Below are 19,189 nucleotides of genomic sequence, written 5' to 3'. Positions count from 1 at the left end.
AAGCCCCAAACCTTCATATTTGAGTCTGCTTTAACTAATAAATCCTGTAGTTGATGAAGCAGTTGCTAAGTCAATGTCTGGTTGTAAGCCACTTAACGATGAACACTAGAGAAAATCCGCTCGCGCGCTTCGCGTGGGCCACGGACGCCAAGCGGCTGGCATTCTAAAACCTGGACTTTTGGCATCAATGTATTTGTTTTTTACCATTTTTTTGCAATGTTAAGGACCCTCCGAATAACCATCCCCCAAATCTCGAAATTGCTTCCATCCATGTTCCGTACCCACTGATGGAACCATTTCATTAACTGTTGACACTCTTCCCCTCCAACCTGGTTTTTAACTGGGGAGAGCAAAGATGCCGCTGTTTTATTTACTGCTTTGGGTATGGACTCTATTTTCCCATTGTCCTCTGAGCCACGGAGATGACACGGGTGACCAAGCTTTGCACGCTGGGCTGTGGACGCCCGGCTTAGCTGATGGGTACCCTTCGCATGGACGCGTATTAGAGGTGATTAATAAAAATAATAAAATAATCCTCTTTGTACACACAGAAGTGATAACTAATATCTTTGGTATACAACTTACAACGCTTGGAAAGAAAAACCAGGTAAGACTCCACCCTTGTTAAATTTACTTGAAAACAGAGGAGGTTACAAGTCACATAATTTACAATAGATATTAAATAAACTACAGTAAGAATTATGAAGATTTACAGACATTTAATCAAGTGAATGATTTTAATTCATTAAGACCCCTCTCTGTCTCTGAACTATGTTCCGCTAACTTGACATGCTACAATAAACACATATATTTGGTTTCTTCAGTCTTGGTTATCTCAGACAAATGCGAAACCAAGGAACAATAAATTAGCATCATAATTGTCTACAGTTGAAACTATGATATACAATATAAATAAACTATTCAAAAGCCAGAAACATTTATGAAAAAATTAAGGGACTAGGAGATAACTTTCATTTTTTTTTTACAGTTTCTACAAGTGATTGTGCCGCCGATAATCTCAAAAAAAAATTAAAGTCTAAATGAGATTCCCGTTTTTGATTTTAGTGTCTCACGACATATAATAACTAAGTACTGTTAAAAATAATTACCAATCAGAAAAATAACATTAAGGTAATTACTGCTTTAGCTCTTTTGTCATATCACACGTTCCCCCCTCCCCCTAGAGGACCTAAAGAATGTAAACACTCTGTTTTATTTGACTTTAAAGTATTAATACTTTATTTTAAACAAATGTTGATCCATATCTGCACAGCTACCTTTGAGAATTGTGAAGTAAGGCAAGACTTCTGTATCTGTGGCATCGCCTGTGAATAATACTGACAGCATCGTTTGGAGAGTTTGTTTCGCAATTCTCTGTCCTCCAATTTGTTCAACAGCAGACTTTTAGACTTAGAAAGGTCAGTATCACTCTCTCCCCTTCCCTTTTGGGGAAGATCTGAATCACTTTACTATCTTCCCAGGCCATACGTAAAGATCACCGTTTCCTCTCTGCGTTTAGGGGATGATCGATTGCAATGAGTCAATTTATCTGCGCATCCCTTTCTTTATTTCGCGTGGCTTAACATGCTTCCGTTTTGTTTTAAACTATTTAGAACTGTGACTACTTGACATCCCAGCAAAATACATTTCGTGTTATATTTTTTAATGAGCTACAAACGTGGATGGTTAAAAAGGCTGATGTAGTCTAACAAGCCTTTCTGCTGGAAATTTTTATGAAATCCTACAATGCGAGAGCTAAAGCTTTCGAAGTTTGTACTCGTTGCCCTTAATATTAATTAATGCTTTAGGTAAGATCAGAAGAGGGATACTGCCTGCTTTTTTTCTTTTTTTTAACATGAACACATGACAAAACAAACCAGAACATAGTCAAAATGGCAAGCTAACATATTCATAGACTGTTCTTATTAGCTGTTTGCAGGTCTAAGACACAGACATTGAAGATTAGGCTTTTCATCATTTGGTGGAGCTACTAGTGGGTGTGGCTGAGCGCTAGTCCTTTAGTACAGATTCCTCGATCACGGGACAGAAGGTGCTGCGTCCTGGAAAGGAAGAGGGAAGGGGCTATGATCGGTGCAGCTGACGAACTCTTGATAACTGTTTCAGTTCCGCTTTACCACGGAGGAATTCTGGAAGCTCAAATCACCCGCTGCAAAAGCCTAATGGCTAACACAGATCGGTTCCTAGATTCCTTCACAGCGGAGATCAGTTTCACTATACAAGCACTGTTCTGTCCATTTTCATCCTGATGTGGTGTTGGGATCCACCCGTGAGTTCAATTCACTCCGTTCCAACGTCTTTTATGCGGAATTCTTTGGGGATGTGACGCCTTTGATTCACAGTCTGCAATACAAATACCCTGATCCATCATTTATTGGCTATGAAGTATTTATTATGCTTTATTAAATTCAATATCTTTAAACCAAGTGTTTCATTCGTGTTGCTTGGAGCCATTCAGAGTATTTTATTTTTTTCCCTTTCTTCCTGTTCTTCTTTCCCCCCACCAATCTCTTTGTGTTTTGGAAGCCGCGCTCCTAGGGGCTGTAACTAAGCCCGTTTTGCATGCAACATTTCAATCAGCAGGTTGTTGTAGGGGACATCCCCGTTCAGGTGCTTGTAGTAGAGGTATTCCTCGGCCTGCACGCTCATGGCCCGGATCTCAGGTAGTCGGAGTAGCAGCTGCCCGAATTTCTCTGTTTGTTGCGGGTAGTTGCACATTGTATAGTCCAGCAGGGCAGCGTTAACTTGCTCCTGGACACCTTCGACCAGCTGGAAGTTCTCCAGGTTTTTGACATCTGGATTTAAAAAAACAAAAACAAAAAAACCCCACAATAATTCGATGATGTTTTAATTCCTGTTCACCCCAGCAGTGTGTTCAGTTAAAGGAGGTATTTTCCTCCCGACATAAAGCAGACTCGCTACAATGCTCGATATTCAGTCAGCCCCACTCACCAAGCTTCCCGGGAAAACGATCACAAAAGAGCTTTAGAAGAATGTCTTGTTGAAATTCTGCCTACACCTCCAAATCAATTAGACACCAATGGATTCTAAGCAAGGTCAATTCTTTTCATATCTCACAAAAGGAAAGGTTTAAGGATTCCTAAAGCAGAGAGATCATAATATATTGCCAGCAAATGAGTCCCTCTAGGAAGACCTATCTTAACCCAGTATATGACACAATTCATAGAATTCTGTATTAATTTTTCTGACCCAAGGTGAAATCTGTGTCCAGGGTATGATGTAGTTAATTCTAATAAAAAGTGACAGGGTTCTTGTTTCTGTTTGACATTTTCTAAATGATTCTGAAAGCCTTTGACTTGTCTAGCCTATGCTAATGAACCATCTGTACACTCCAGTGACTGCCAGAGGAACAGTCGCTGCTGGGAACTCTCTAAAATATATGTCTCGCTGACTAATGATCTTTATCAAATGGAAGCCTTGTCCTTTAGGCAGAATTCAAGCCAGGATGGCCGGCACCCTTTAACCTGAACGTGGTTTCTAAAGTCTGATACTTCACTTTTTTTTCCTTCTGGACATGAGTCACTCACACAGAGGAGAAGTAAGCAGGCAATCCACCCAGCCTAACTCCTGAAGATGCTCTGCCTTATAGGTCCTCATAAATGCTGAATAGGGGGAAACAGAGTCAAAAGACAGACCGACACACACACACACACACACAGACAATGAGCAAGGGAAAACGGTGGTGGTGGAATTTCTCTTGTGGAGTTTATTTATGTTAACTGTACAACTTTTACACAACGTGTATATAGAAGCCTCTGGAAGAAATGCATGGATGTGTGTGTGTGTTTACAGACATCCATGCTAAGAAGGTAAACAGATGCATCCACCCCTCCCCCCGCTTTATTTTCTAACTGGAGAAAAATAAATAAGAACGATTCTATAGAAAACCACATAATACTATGACTAAAAGGTTAAGTGTGCTAAACTCAGTTAAGAGTTCCCAAAATAACTCTTATCCAATATTTTCGGCTCTCTGTGTTGTTAACCTTAGCCTGTGTGTATGTGCGGGTCCACTTTGGTATCTCTAAATGCTGTTACAATAGGCTGCCTTACATTTGCTGTTGAAATGTGTCCAGGATGATTTCAGTGTTTACAGTTTGAGCCGTAACTTTGCATGACACATGCTTCCCCCTTTCCGTCCCCAAATCTCTGGCCCAAATTAAAAACAGTGGGGAATTAGGACCGACATAGTGCGAGCATTCGGGATCACATCTATGTCAAAGTATGATGGGAGAATCAGAAATATTTGATTATTTATCAATGAGATGTACAAACAGACAAATGCTACGCTACGAGCTCACGCCTTCCTGTGGCATTGAAACTGACATTTGAATTGTTACCCACTGGACGGTGTACCCAGGTGGTACTTGACAGTTAATAAAGCAGTTTCCATCTATCTCATCTAAAATGTCTTAAAAGTTATTTTAAGTTATTTCAAATACTTAGAAATATTAGTTATATTTGGTTCAAAATTACAAAATGTAAACAACCGGACGTACCTTGACTACGCTATACCTGGCCAGATGACAGAAAAATGCCATGCTCTTATACTTTCAGACGCTCACCCTCTGCTTACAGACATCAGTCCTTCCTAAAGCTTCACAGCAGAGAACGGGTAATGCAAAAACAGTTCATCTGAATTCTGACCAACTTCTCAGCGTTGTTTCCCTTTACCCTCCACTCAACCTAAAGAAAACATTTAAACTTAAACATGAAACGTAAGGAAAAATTTAGTTTTCTCTTTTATTTACCATTAAGAAGTTGAAAAAAAAAACCCAAAACCAAACAAGCAACTTCCAGTGTTACAGTGATTTTAACACAGTCATAGGAAAACAATCGAAACGGAGCACACTATTTTATGCTACAATGAAAGATATTCTCACAGCAAGAAAAGCTAGCAATAGTCACAGAAGTTTATAGGGGAGGAATTTGCACGGAATGAAATGCAAGATAAACGAATAATAGTCTTTTCAGAAAGTTGTTTTTGAGACCTTCTTTTTTTGATAAATGTATTTTTTGAGAATGAGGTTCAACGTTCTGTGATAAATTATGGGATTCTGTTAAGAAAAACATAAACAAAAACAGACAACTGCTAACAAACATAAAACAAAGGATGGATCGTAAGTTCTGGTTTATTCACTTACTATTAGTACATATAATCATTAAAATCTTCAGATCAGCATTTGCTGGATAATTTCTGTGAATACTGGTCCAAACCGCCACCTTTCTCCCCAAAGTTTAAAAATACATGCAATTTTCCTTCTGAAAGAAAAGACTGTGTTTTTAATGTGTTTACCATTAAACACAAAAAAAGTTATGCTGCTAGCTGCCCCAAAGGCACTTACTAACTGAATGTCTATTTTGTTTTCCATGTCTGTAAAGGCAATTTGTAATTTAGTGGCAAAGATTCTGATATGTAAGCTACAAGGTCAAAAAAAAGAAAGAAAGGGGGCTTCCCTGGTGGCGCAGTGGTTGAGAGTCCGCCTGCCAATGCAGGGGACACGGGTTCGTGCCCCGGTCCGGGAAGATCCCACATGCCGCGGAGCGGCTGGGCCCGTGAGCCATGGCCGCTGGGCCTGCGCGTCCGGAGCCTGTGCTCCGCAACGGGAGAGGCCACAACAGTGAGAGGCCCACGTACAGAAAAAAAAAAAAAAAAAAAAGAAAGAAAGAGGGATTTCCCCGGTGGTGCAGTGGTTAAGACTCCGCCCTTCCACGGTAGGGGGCGTGGGTTCAATCCCTGGTCGGGGGCTAAGATCCCACAAGCCACGCGGCACGGGCCCTCAGAAAAAGGAATGAAAGAAAGAAAAAGATTTTGATTGAATTACTCTCATTCACCGACCAAGAAGTTCCTGGATCATTGCTCTGGCTTATCTCTTTCAGCTCCTGTCTCTCTCACTGCATCTTGCCCTCCTTTATTAATCGTCCATTTCCCTATGTACACTGCCAGCATCTTCGGGTGACATGTTATATATTATATGTTTTAGTCAAGGCTTCCCCAGGGATTTCTCCAATTAATGTTTGCTTTATATTAGTGGTGTATTTGTCCAAGGTTGATTGGTTATAAAATGACCTATTACATTAGCTGTTATGTATCTTATAAGTCTATCTCCTTTCTTTTTCTAATTTGAGAGCAGCTTTCAAAAACTGATTTATACAATAGACCTCTCCCTGAAATATTTTAAATGTAATAGTGTGTTCTGTTCAAAGAATCCTGTGGTGAATTCTTTTGTGAGCCCCTGGGTTCCTGAGTGTCTTTCATTTTCGGTCTGACAGGCAGACCTTGGTTTCTCCACTATGGGGAATGTAAATTGGCGTGGCCACTGTGGAAAACAGTATGGAGATTTCTCAAAAAACTAAAACTAGAACTATATTGCATGACCCAGAAATTCCACTCCTGGGTATATATCTGAAAAAAATGAAAACAGTAATTCGAAAAGATACATACACCTCAATGTTCATAGCAGCATTATTTACAATGGCCAAAATATGGAAGCAACCTAAGCGCCCATCAATAGATGAATGGATAAAGAAAATGTGGTACATGTATACAATGGAATATTACTCAGCCATAAAAAAGAACAAAATTCTGCTATTTGCAACAACGTGGATGGACGCGAAGGGTATTATGCTAAGTGAAACATGTCAGGCAGAGAAAGACAAATACTGTAATGATATCACTTATATGTGGAATCTAAAAACTACAACAAACTAGTGAATATTAATATAACAAAAAAGAAACAGACTCACAGATACAGAGAACAAACTAGTGGTTTACTAGTGGGGAGAGGGAAGGGGGAGGGGCAGGATCGGGGCTGGGAATTAAGAGGTACAAACTCCTACGTACAAAATAAATAAGCTACAAGGATACATCGTACAACATAAGGAATATAGCCAATATCTTATAATAACTATAAATGGAATAGAACCTTTAAAAATTGTGAATGAAGGGCTTCCCTGGTGGCGCAGTGGTTGAGAGTCCGCCTGCCGATGAAGGGGACGCGGGTTCGTGCCCCAGTCCGGGAAGATCCCACATGCCGCGGAGCGGCTGGGCCCGTGAGCCATGGCCGCTGAGCCTGCGCGTCCGGCGCCTGTGCTCCGCAACGGGAGAGGCCACAACAGTGAGAGGCCCGCGTACCGCAAAAACAAAAAAAAACCCAAAAACAAACAACAACAACAAAAATTGTGAATTAAAAAAAAAAAAAAAGCCAATGGAGAAGTTCCAAAACACAGATGCCACCACCTCTCGGAAGCCTTGGAATTTTCTCTTTCACGTAGCTCACTTGTATGTACTTTTTAGGAAGAGTCCAGAAATTTAAATGTGCTCCCACAATGCTCATAGAATTCCTTTTGATGCTACTCAATGCCCTTTCCTGAAAAACTAAACATAAAATATATTTAAAACCTTCACCATTTCCTCTGGGGTGCTCCCCTACCAACCAAGTCCTCCTCTAATGAATGGGTGCTGGCACGCTTGGGCGTCTTAGCTCATCCCTACCAGGAGTCCATAACACAGGAAATTCGCGAATGAACTATCTCCCCCCAGCTCTTCTGTGGTGCTTCATCCCAAAGTCTCCCGCGTTCGGCACACTACGTTTTTCTTTGACGTTTATGTAAACTTCATCTTAATACAATTTAGAAACGCAAGTTAATGAACCCTATCATTACAGATTCTGAGTTGGAAACAGTATGTAAACAGACAGAGGCATCCAACCCTTTCTCCAGCGCCTTTAAATTTTGATGACTGGCAAAATCATTTTGAGCTTCTCCTCTAAGTATCAATCTCTTATCATCCATTCTACTTTATTCACTCAGGGACTAATTACCAACTTTTTATGTGAGGCAGCATTATGATAAGCTCACAGTGGGGTACTCAGATTTTTTTTCCATCCTTAGTGGAAAGTAAACCCTTAGGTCTTCTTGAATATATTACAGCTGGCTTTTCAGTCATTACGTGGCATTCAGGCTCTTTCTGAAGATGAAGATACTGATTTCTATCTCCCTGGTACCTGCCATGCGGCACAGGCTGTAAATCCTCCCGGTCAGCACACTCTTTTCAGAGACTGGTCCTTTGCTGAGCAAGGAGGCTGGGGGGCCGGGAGACTCAAATGGCCCAATAATATAATTATCTTTGTTCACTTTCCACACGTGGGGGAAAAAATCTCATCCTGTCCTTTCAAAGATACAAAAGTGGGGAAAAGAGGTACCATTCTGCACCCGGAGGACACTTCTTTCCCCTGTGGCTTTTGGAGGGGTGACATCTGTAAACTGGCTCACAATTTGTCCTCAGAAGACCCTTTCCTTTGATAGGACAGCAAAGGAGAAAGGAAATGAATTTTCTATAAGGAATTCATTTTAAAATTATTTTTAAAGGGCTATATTTAAATAATTTGTATAAATCATTTTTCTTTTTTTTTTTTTTTTTGCGGTACGCGGGCCTCTCACTCTTGTGGCCTCTCCCGTTGCGGAGCACAGGCTCCGGACGCGCAGGCTCAGCGGCCATGGCTCACTGGTCCAGCCGCTCCGCGGCATGTGGGATCTTCCCGGACCGGGGCACGAACCCGTGTCCCCTGCATCGGCACGCGGACTCTCAACCACTGCGCCACCAGGGAAGCCCTGTATAAATAATTTTGTAGGAACTTCCGGATAGCAACATGTTGGCTCTTTTCATATGAACCTAGTTCGCTTAATAGTGAGGGCTCTTTAGGGGTTGGAGATGGGCAGACAGGACACTTTTAGTGCAGATGCCTGAGATTAGATTCTACTCTGCTTCCAGTAAAACTTAAACTCAAGATTTTAAATTAATTACTGGTAAGTCCTTTACATAAATGTGTGTGTGTGTATGTGTGTGCACACGTGTATGATTATGAGCCAAGAGCTGTTTTTAGCGACCAGAACATACAATTCAATGTCTTCATATATAAATTACTAACAAGAAAATGCAACTCTTTGACAGGAACTGTGTGTAAAAATGTGGACATACAGCATACGTATTATTTCTGTATGTAGAAAGAAGCCCTTCCAACTGGTTGGTGCTTCCTAAGTTACAAAACATGCTACTCTGCTTCACTTATTCTTTCATACCTTATGTATACACAGTCTATGAATTCATTCATTCGTTCGTTCATTCATTCATTCAAAGAGCGCTGTGCCAGGTGTTGAAGATAGAGGAATAAAAGACACAATCTCTGTGTCCAGTGCTTCAGAGACAAGAAGTGGGTGCCCTTGACACACACAGGATGGGCACCTAACCCAGGGCCTGGGGGCAAGAAGGGTTCTTGGGGAAAGTGACACCTGAGAGGTTTTGAGAAACGGGTGAGCTGAGCAACACAGGGAGGAAAAGGTGGCAGGAGACGGCGACCCCCACACCAAGCCTCTGAGACAGGAAACGGGGTCCTTGGAGCCCCGCAAAGCGGCTTACCTTCCATGGAGGAGAGCAGGGTGTAAAGTAAGGATGGACCCTAAGGTTTAGGACTGTGATGGGCGCTGCACACCAGACAGAGTCTGCATTTTGTTCTGGAAGCCGTGCAGAAGCATTGCAACATCTTAAGAAGGAAGGACGCGGTCAGCTCTCTGAGTCCGAAAGAGCAGGTGTAGGGAGAGGCTGTCGCAGGAATACAGGTGACGAGCGCGGTGGCCATGGGGGTGGGGATGGACTCGAAAGGCATCAAGATGGGTGACTCAACAGAGCTTGCTGGCCCCGGATTAATCGCGAGCAAAGGTCCTGGATGACACCAGGCAGGCAGGCAGGTGGTGGCCGTCCCTCCAGCAGGAGTTGGAGCAGATTGGAGGGGCAGCCATGGTTGAGTTTAAGGAGCATGCGGGACATTCCCTAGGGAGGTAGGGGAGACGGCTGGAGATACAGGTCTAGACGCAGCAGAGAAGCAGGCCTGGTGTCCAGATCTGGGAGCCGTCAGCGGACAGGTGATGGATGAAACCCCCGGAGTCGGTGGGATCGTGTGGACAGAGAAGGGGTCAGTGGTGGGATTCTGGACACAGCCAACTCGCCAAGGATTCTTTCTTGAGAAGGCATTACAGGTGTTATGACATTTAGACTCAGAGAGATTGAACAGCTTTTCCATGCTCTCTAAGTTAAGGACACACCCAGAGAATGGGGGGGCGGCTGCATTTAGCAAGTGCTTGTCAACGTGCACAGGATTTTTTTTACATATCTCATTTAATACTGTGAAGAATCTTACAGGGAAGGTATGATTCTCATTTTCCAGGGAAAGAAACAGGCTCAGAGGGGTTCAGTGAGTCACACATGTCCTGAGCTGGAATTGGTGTCTCCCTCGAAACCCCTGGGCTCTGCCCCACGAGATCACAGAGGTGGGACCTGAGCCCCAAAGGGCTCGGGACATCCCAGTCCCAGAGCTTTCCCCCCACGTCACAGCCCACAAGTTCCTGCCACCTGCGGGGGTTGGAGAAAGGGGTGTGCTGGTTGGTCCAATAGTTCAGTTTCTAAAGGGTCTCATAATCCCTAAATGAAATTTTCAGAGAATTTGAATGAAATAACATACTCCTGACACTTATATTGACGTATTACACACCGTAATCGTCTTAATGCCACAGATCATGGTTAAAAATACTCACAGCTGACACTGAGTAGAGTCCAGCGTCATAGGCGCCCTCCAGGGGGCCTTTTCTGGGCACGCCCGAGCCCAGCCCTTGCCACTGGGGCTGTGGAGGTGCTGGGACTACGAAGTAACTTTCTCCATTCTAACCTGCTTTATATTTAGAAAAGGGGGTTTCATCAATTTAAAAAGTCTGAAAGCCACTTGATTTTTGGCAGGAATGGTGGTCTAATCTAGTCGCAAGCAAGTCACTCAGTCCCCTCTGAGCCAGTTTTTCCATCTGAAAAATGGGGAAATAATTCTTAGGATCGCTGAAGAGTAAAATGATACCTTAAATATGAATAAACTTTAAAAAGTGTACAAGCATTGTATACTCACGGGGCCTTATGTTTCTTATAATTTTACTGATAAAATTTGGAGATTTTGTTTGCTTCCAGTACACACCTGGAAGGTAACCTTTCTACACAGCAATGTGATCGTTTTCCTGCCATAAAGTTGCATGGACAAAACAGAATCTCTGATGTTGCAGTTTTCCAAAATTAATGGAAGGTAGAGGGATTACATGCAAGTTTATCCTATCCTCCATCACAAAGAGTATTCAGGAAAACATGGCCAAGGCTTAAGTTTCAGTTAAAGATATTCCACCATGTTTTCTTAATTTTGAAGCCCAATTTCCCCAAACACATATGACACTCTGGACAAAAGGCTACTAATGCAGTGCCTCACATGGTTGCTGAAAAGTACAGGCTCAGGAAATACCATTGCATAAAGAATGTCACCCGCAGTGGGCCTGCCCTTTTGTCAGTTCTGCGTTCATAATATGTCACCCCCAAGGGGCAGTGGTTTTTCTCCCAAAGGAGAAGAACATTCCTCACTAATCAAATGTCGTGATTTCTAGTCCTGATTCTGTCTCCAACTGTGAGATCACGAGCATGTCACTCTTTGGGGCCTCAAGTTTCCTGGCCTGTGAAGGGCAAGGGCTGGACTTGACGATCTCTTTTCACCCAGCTCTAAGAGTCTACAACTGCGTGATTATGAGCCCAAATTTTGGAAGGAAGGTGCTGGATTGGTGTTGCCAACAAACAAGTAGGGACAAGCATCGCTCTGCACCCACCCCATCACCTGCGCTTTCACTCAACGGTCTGGATAGGACTTCAATTCTCCAAGATGGTTTTTGGCCCGAATTACAAATTATTTCAAACTCTGTTTAGTATGCAGCCATGATCTGACACACCGTGCCACAGGTAAATGGTACCTGAATTCATTTATGTCCTAGCAGCGCCCCCCTTTACAAGGAAGGGTGTAGCTTTTGCATGAACTTGAGGACAAAGCTTGCAGAAGTTGCAAAGCTGCCTCTGGGTGCTGACACGGGTCAGGCACCCTTTCCGGAAGTCTACAGATTATAGATTGGATACAAACGGCGTCACTTAAATGCGTCGAACAAAACACTGTTCCGTGAGTTTACAGACATGTCCTTCTCAGGATAAGTCGGACATCCTTGCCCCAGTCTAACCCTGAGACCACATCTCTGCCGGGCTCCTCTCTGGACACAGCGGTCCTCTTGCTGGTTTCTGCCTCAGGACCTCACACTTGCTGTTCCTGCATTCGGGATGGTTCTTCCCGATCGTGTGGGGCTCTCTCCCTCACGTCACCCGAAACTCCGAAACTCACACATCAGCCCCTTGGAGAAGCCTCTGTGGAGAACCATTTCTAAAACAGCGCTGCCCCACTATCTGATCACTCTGGCTCCTGACTCTGCCTTAAAAATATATGCCACGTGTGCAAGACCTGTGCGTGCCCCGTGTCTGTTCACAGACACACAGTTCACGGTAGCCAAAAGGTGGAAGCCACCCAAGTGCCCATTACTGGGTAAAGAGATAAACAAAATGTGGTCGCTACATACAATGGAATAGTGAGCAGCCTTGAGAAGGAGGGACGTTCTGATACAACGTGGACAACAAGGCTGACGTCGTGGATGAACCTTTAGGATATTATGCCAGGTGAAATACGCCAGTCACAAAAAGACACATACTGTATGATTTCACTTATCTAAGGTACCCAGAGCAGTCAAGTTCATGGAGACAGAAGCAGAAGGGCGCCTGCCAGGGCCTGGGGGGAGCGGGAAATGGGGGTAGTTTAATGGGTACAGAGTTTCAGTTTTGCAAAATGGAAGAAGTTTGGGAGATTGGTTGGACAACAACGTCAATGGACTTAATACCTCTGAACTGTACCCTTAAAAGCGGCGAAGGCGAGAAATTTTATGTTCTGTAGAGAACAGACTGGTGGTTGCCAGGGGGGAGGGGGTTGGGGGAGGGGTGGAGCGGGAGGTTGGGGTCGGCACACTGTAAGCTATTATATACAGGATGGATAAACAACAAGGTCCTACCATAGCACAGGGAACTACAGTCAGTGTCCTGGGATAAACCATAATGGACAAGAGTATAAAAAAGAATGTGTATATGCGTATAACTGTGTCGCTTTGCTGTACAGCAGAAACTAACACATCGTAGATCGACTATACTTCAATCAAAAAAAAAGAAATTTTATGTTCAATTAAACACTGAATAATGTACTGTACGTGTAGGTTATTAAACATAATGTAACAGACACCTGAGAATCCACTGCTCTGCAGAAGCAGATGGCCACCGACACCCTCCAGGTTACCTGTGTATTCCTTCCATGGACCAATTCCTGATGCCGTAGTGACCGCTATCTTTGTGTTTCCTCTTCCCTCACATCCCTAAACTGTACGTTCTTACTGATGCTTGACTGACTTTACAGTATACGGTTATTTGTCTAATTGTTATACTTGCCTGTCATCCTCACAAGAAGGAAAGCTGTGGGACTTCTCTGGTGGTCCAGTGGGAAAGAATAATCCACCTTGCAATGCAGGGGACGCAGGTTCGATCCCTGGTCAGGGAACTAAGATCCCACATGCTGCGGGGTAACTAAGCCCACGTGCCACAACTACTGAGCACACGAGCCACAACTACTGAGCTCGTGTGTCTCAACTAGAGCCCGCATGCCACAACTACAGAGCCCACTTGCCCTGGAGACTGCCCGCCACAACTAGAGAAGAGAAAACCCACGCGCCGCAACTAGAGAGAAGCCCGTGCGCTGCAGCGAAGGGCCCTCGTGCCTCAACAAAGATCCCGCGTGCTGCAACTAAAATCCGACGCAGCCAAATAAATAAATAAAAATGAAGAAGGAAAGCTGTGAAGGTCGGGACTTGGTCTAATTTGCAGCTGAGCCCCAGCATCTAGGCCAGTGCACAGCACAGAGAAAACCCTCACTAAATATGTGAGGGATGAATGAAAGAATACACTTCTTGGTTAAATACTGCTTGGCCCTAAACCAAAATCTTTCTTTCCTTTCTCTTCTTCTTTTTTCTGGGGGCCTTTGACATGCCGTTATGCTTCCATATCAAATTCACGGCAGACTTTGTTTCCTGCAGAACTGTTTCATAATCGTAAACAAAAAGCACCAACTCCACCCTGTGCTGTGCTTTCTAGGGACACTGTCTCAGTGGGGATTATGGCTGGGTGCTTTGCCCGCAGCGCCAAGGCAGCCGGCGTTTCTTGCCTCCTTTGCACCTTCTGCGTGTAGAACGTTTATTTCCTCCGCTGCGCCGTCCACCCTCCCCGCGCACTCAAGGCCCCAGGCTCAAGGCTGCAGTTCTGCAGATCCAACCACTTCCCGGACACCCTGCCTGAATGGCTAGCGGGCATCACAAACCTGGGTGCATTAACACCACACGCTCCATTCCCTGGTTTCTGGGAGCCTGTCCCAGCTCCTAATTTTCCTGCACCGATTTTCAGACCAATGTCCCCCAGCCTTGGCACCGACATTCCGGCCTCCAGGAAGCCTCCCCCAAGCCCATCTCCGTTTGCCCATCACAGGGGGCGCTGGATGTCACCTGATTACCTGTCAACTGTGAAGACAGGGATCTCGACCTTGGGAACGGTCACCCCTCCCCAGGCCTAGCACGGTGCCTGGACCAAGTCGAACCCCCTTCACGCTTGTTAAACGAGAATACATTTTCACATTAATTTACACACATCCATCTTCGCCTTGTTTGTGTCTGGAAGGCCTTCCTGAACCTACAGTCCCTGTTTCCTGCCTCTCCTCCTAGACGGCATCCTCGGGGAAGCCCAGACGCCCCATATAGATCCTAGGAAACTTGCTACTTTGAATTTAGGTCCCATGAATATGAACCATATGCAGAGTAACTCCCTAAGGACGGACTGAACACCTCGCATGAGCCCAAGTCCCAGCTACTAGACCCTTAGGCAGTTTCAGAGTTCCTCACTTAGTTACACTCGTAACCAATTTCAGCTATAATAGTAGAACACATTTTCTATCATTCCTCTCTAAACAATGAGGAATTTTTGGCTCAAAATAATTTCACAATTCGATACAATATTGAAGAAACTTGAGTTCAATGTGTAGGAGAAGGAAGACCATCTGGTTTGTTTGATGTTGTGAAGTGGTAGGTAATCTGAAGATGTTGAGAAAAGTCTATCTGGGGGCTGTGTGCTACGTCAGGGACCAGCCGCTGACATACGACATTCATTATTTTCCTTCTCTCTATACATTTGCAATTTGTTTTGCAGAATTCCGAGGGATACAAATGAGGAAGGAAGGCTATACTACAGGGGTTTTAAGATCAAGAATCGAAACAGATTGTGAGTTTTATCAACCTCTACATGCCACTTGATACTGAAAGCCACATAAAAATGCATGGAGAATGAAAGGGAAAAAAAAAAAAAAGGTCTCTGGCTGGGAATCGATGGAATATTTTGAACCAGGAAACAGAATTTAAAGGGGCACAGGATGAGACAATTTCCCGGTTTCCCCCTAAATTTCAAATAAAGCTGTCTGTCAAACAGACTTAATATGAAGGGCAAATACATACAATGTTTTGATAAAATAGGTAGCATTTCGAGTTGCAGCTGCCCTGGCCGGCCGGCCTTGGGAGCCTGGGTCCTTATCTTGTTATAAAGACCATCTGTCCCCTCAGAATAGGAAATGTCCACATGCATAAAAAGCTGTCCTTCTTCAGAGAAAAGCTCCGCACCACACTCTCGTAGGCACGTTCTAAAACAGTTTTTGAATCATACGTTTGCATTTTTGATTTCCACTCAGGAAGTCTGCAGTCTTGGCCAAGCTATCTTATTCTCTTCGAATAAGGTATGGGCTTCAGTTCGTTCATAGGCAAGTCAGGCCTATGAATAAACCAACGTTATCATATGAAAGAGAATTAAACAGGCAGATGCAAGTGGGGATATATTAAGCCAAACTTAAGCTCCAGTTGTTGAATTTAGCCTGGCCTCCATGTCTGGTTTGCCTCAGGATAAATTCAGCTTTCCAGCTAATCGAATGAGGAAAACTGCCTCAGGTATGATAAAATTTACAAGAGAGGCTGTCCAACCGTTCTTGTTAAAAATATTAGCTTAAAGGCATTCTTATCGTCTTTGGGATGAAGACCGTATTTGCATTCAATGATTTGATTTCAAACTTTTACGAACTTGGATCCCATATTAGCTGAGCCAGTTAAAATATTATTCTGTGGCAGAGTGAGTGACAAACAGCCCAACTCAGTCCGACGTACTCAGCTTTGGTTAGTGTTGTACAACTTTCCTACGGACTCTGGGAGAGATTATTTCTAAGAGAAAAAAGAAAGGGTAACATTTGAGAATATAAACGTACATTTAGTAAACAAGGTATTGTATTTGCAATACACAGTTGACTTCAAACATTTTTCCACGTTAGAGCCATAGTCCGGAAGACAGAAGATGTAATCTTCTAGCTATTTCTACCCATACAATCAACACTCCTTCATAATTCAGCATTTGAAAGAAATCCTTTTTTTTTTTTTCCTGCAGTACGCGGGCCTCTCACTGTTGTGGCCTCTCCCGTTGCGGAGCACAGGCTCCGGACGCGCAGGCTCAGCGGCCATGGCTCACGGGCCCAGCCGCGCCGCGGCATGTGGGATCTTCCCGGACCGGGGCACGAACCCGCGTCCCCTGCATCAGCAGGCGGACTCTCAACCACTGCGCAACCAGGGAAGCCCAGAAATCCTTTTCTTTAAAGGGCTCTTGTTAGTCCACAGGCAGCAGCGCAACTGCATTGCCAGGGGCGGCTTGTTCTACACACAAGGCTGGTTCCAGCCTGTTTTCTCTGTCTCCCGGGCCTGGGAGGTAGCGAGCGATGGAAAGGGCCAGGGATGAGAAGGGCCGAGGGTCCGGGGGAGCGGGGGAGAAGAGGGAGAAGTTTCCTTCCAACTAAAGAGCGGGTGGAAATGTCAAAGAAAAAAGGCATTCGACAATCTCCCCCAAATAACCAGTTTATACTGTATCGCTTGTATTACTCAGACCTCAGGGCCTGTAGCAGATTGGGCAGGAACCTCAAGGAATCTTCTCTGGTACCAAGGCCACCAGACGGTAGGACTGTCTGGTGCCAGAAAGACATAGATGTGGCTCCACCATCCAGCTGTGCTCCCGACCCGATTCCCTGGGTGATAGGGCCCCGGGGATATCACTGCTGTGACTTGGCTCTCTTACTTCCCCCGCCCAGTGGCAGCTGTGATTAGATATGAAAGAATCGAACACAACACCCGGTGCACCGCTTCTCATCCCACTCATTTCAACAGAAACCAAGACGTGAATGTAACACACGCATCATTTGAAACAGTAAGTCTCGGTTATTTTAAAAGAAGGAAACACATTACAGTTAAGTCGATACAAGAACGTGTAACAAGGTAAGGAATTTTGCCTCCCAAACGGCAAGAAATAGACTATGGGAAACTCCAGCACTGTCTGTGGTTGGTGCACGAATTAACACCCAGCTACTTGAGCTCTATGCAAGTTGCGTTTTAGTTTTGATCCGAAGTTTAAAGAATGCCTTTCTGAGTCACAGTGTGAATATCTAACTCCGGGGAAATCAACTCTATCTGAAACCGGCAGCAGAATCAGAAATTCAAGGAATTAAAAGTACTGTTTATGTGTCATCTATTTTAAAATCCATTTTTTAACTGTTAAAGGCCTTTTGTAAGGGATTTTATGAAATATAGGCTTAGCGTGTCTTACAATTTCTGAGAATGAAACATGTGTTTAGTTCTTTGAACTTTTATCAAAGCCTTTTCATCTATTTTATCTCCCCTCCCCCAACACTCCTGGCAGGCCGGGCACCAGCCTTCTGAGAAAGACACACCATGGATGAATGATAGGATTGGGTGGAAAACCTGTCAGAATTGGGAAGTTTTTAATGCTGCATCTGATGTTCCCAATCTTCTTTTCATTGTACCCCACTGTGATAACTCTATTATTTTGGAAAAAGCATTGGGGTGAGATCACTAAAATTGCATTTCTTTAATTACATGTGAATTCGGCTTTCTGTTGCCAAGTTGAATTAGTGCGGTTTCTTGTACTTCGCACGTTCTGTTTCCACTTGTACTAAAAAGTAACATCACAATCAGGAAAATGCTTGCAACTTCAGGCCCATACGAGAGCTGTTATTTGTATACGTCTGTTCTAAACATCCAAGGTTTTTTTGTTTGGCTGCTTCTTTTAGTTTGTAGTGTTAAAATAAAACTACTCTTTAAGAGCTTGATACACTTGTTACTTATCGTTACATCATTTTCCTCAGCTTATTAAAATTCCGCTCAATAAGGTCAGAGGTTGAACGAAGGGGGAAGAAAATCAAGACTTACTTTGCATCCTTTGACTGTAAAAAGAAAAGAGAGGTCTTTGGGGTGAGAACTAAGGGGGAAGGGAAACTGATTACCTAACAAGATCATTGAAGCCAAATACTTGTCAATTTTTTGGACATAAGTGGATAATTCATCCAACTGCTTAGGGATATATATTTGTAGGTGAAAGACAGAAACTCCATCACCGATTTGTTTTGTATTCGTGTAACGATGTGGCAGAGAAAGTAACAGGAAAGATGAGACAGAACTTTTAAGAGCTTGAAACATTTTGCAAAGGAAGCTCTCCACACCCCACCTGCCCGCCTTGATGTGTCTGTGGGTTTTGCTAAGACAGGGATAGCGCTGATAATACAATACCTTATATTTGATCATATTTGTTCTGGAAAATATTGTGCTCAGTTCTAAGCCTGCAGAGCAAGGGAACGATGAATAGATGGTGAGCATACCTTTCCACACCCAGGTATCATGAATGTAGGAGTCGGCAGAGGTTGGCGCTCTTGGGGCTGTATTATAGCCACGCATGACTATTTAGGTTAATTACTGATCCTTGCGTTTCCACCGCTGGGAAAAGGGAAAAGAGCTGATTTTAAATCTGTGAACCTCTCACTGGCCAGCTGACCTTGGAACGAGGAACAGGTTCCAAGCCTCAGTTTCCTCATCTTTTAAATGTATTTTAACAGTCATTCCCACGAGGCAGGACGGTGCCCAGGCCGTACAGTATCTTTAGTCATTTCATCCAGTGATGACTTCCTTGGCGGGAAGTATCTCCGGTGCAGAGAAGGTTCTTCCTGACCCGAGGCATCCCTCAGAGCGGCTCTGGTAAGGGTCAGGGTCAGCGGTGGAGATGCTGAGCTGCCGACCTGCTCCC

General features: G+C 44.0%; 1 protein-coding gene across 1 annotated transcript in view; it reads right to left on the bottom strand.

Annotated features, from left to right (window-relative positions):
* Nucleotides 1–718: 718 nt before the first annotated feature.
* Nucleotides 719–19,189, bottom strand: part of NR5A2 (nuclear receptor subfamily 5 group A member 2) — a 127,427-nt gene continuing 108,956 nt past the window's right edge. Inside the window, 1 exon segment of the mRNA XM_049703844.1 lies at nt 719–2,813. Within this exon segment, the coding sequence (XP_049559801.1) occupies nt 2,566–2,813 (248 nt within the window). The 3' untranslated portion in view covers nt 719–2,565.

The sequence above is a fragment of the Orcinus orca genome, chromosome 1, assembly GCF_937001465.1.
Source record: "Orcinus orca chromosome 1, mOrcOrc1.1, whole genome shotgun sequence".
Lineage (NCBI taxonomy): Eukaryota > Metazoa > Chordata > Mammalia > Artiodactyla > Delphinidae > Orcinus > Orcinus orca.
The sequence above is the reverse complement of the archived record's forward strand: the minus strand, read 5'-3'. Positions and strand labels throughout refer to the sequence as shown.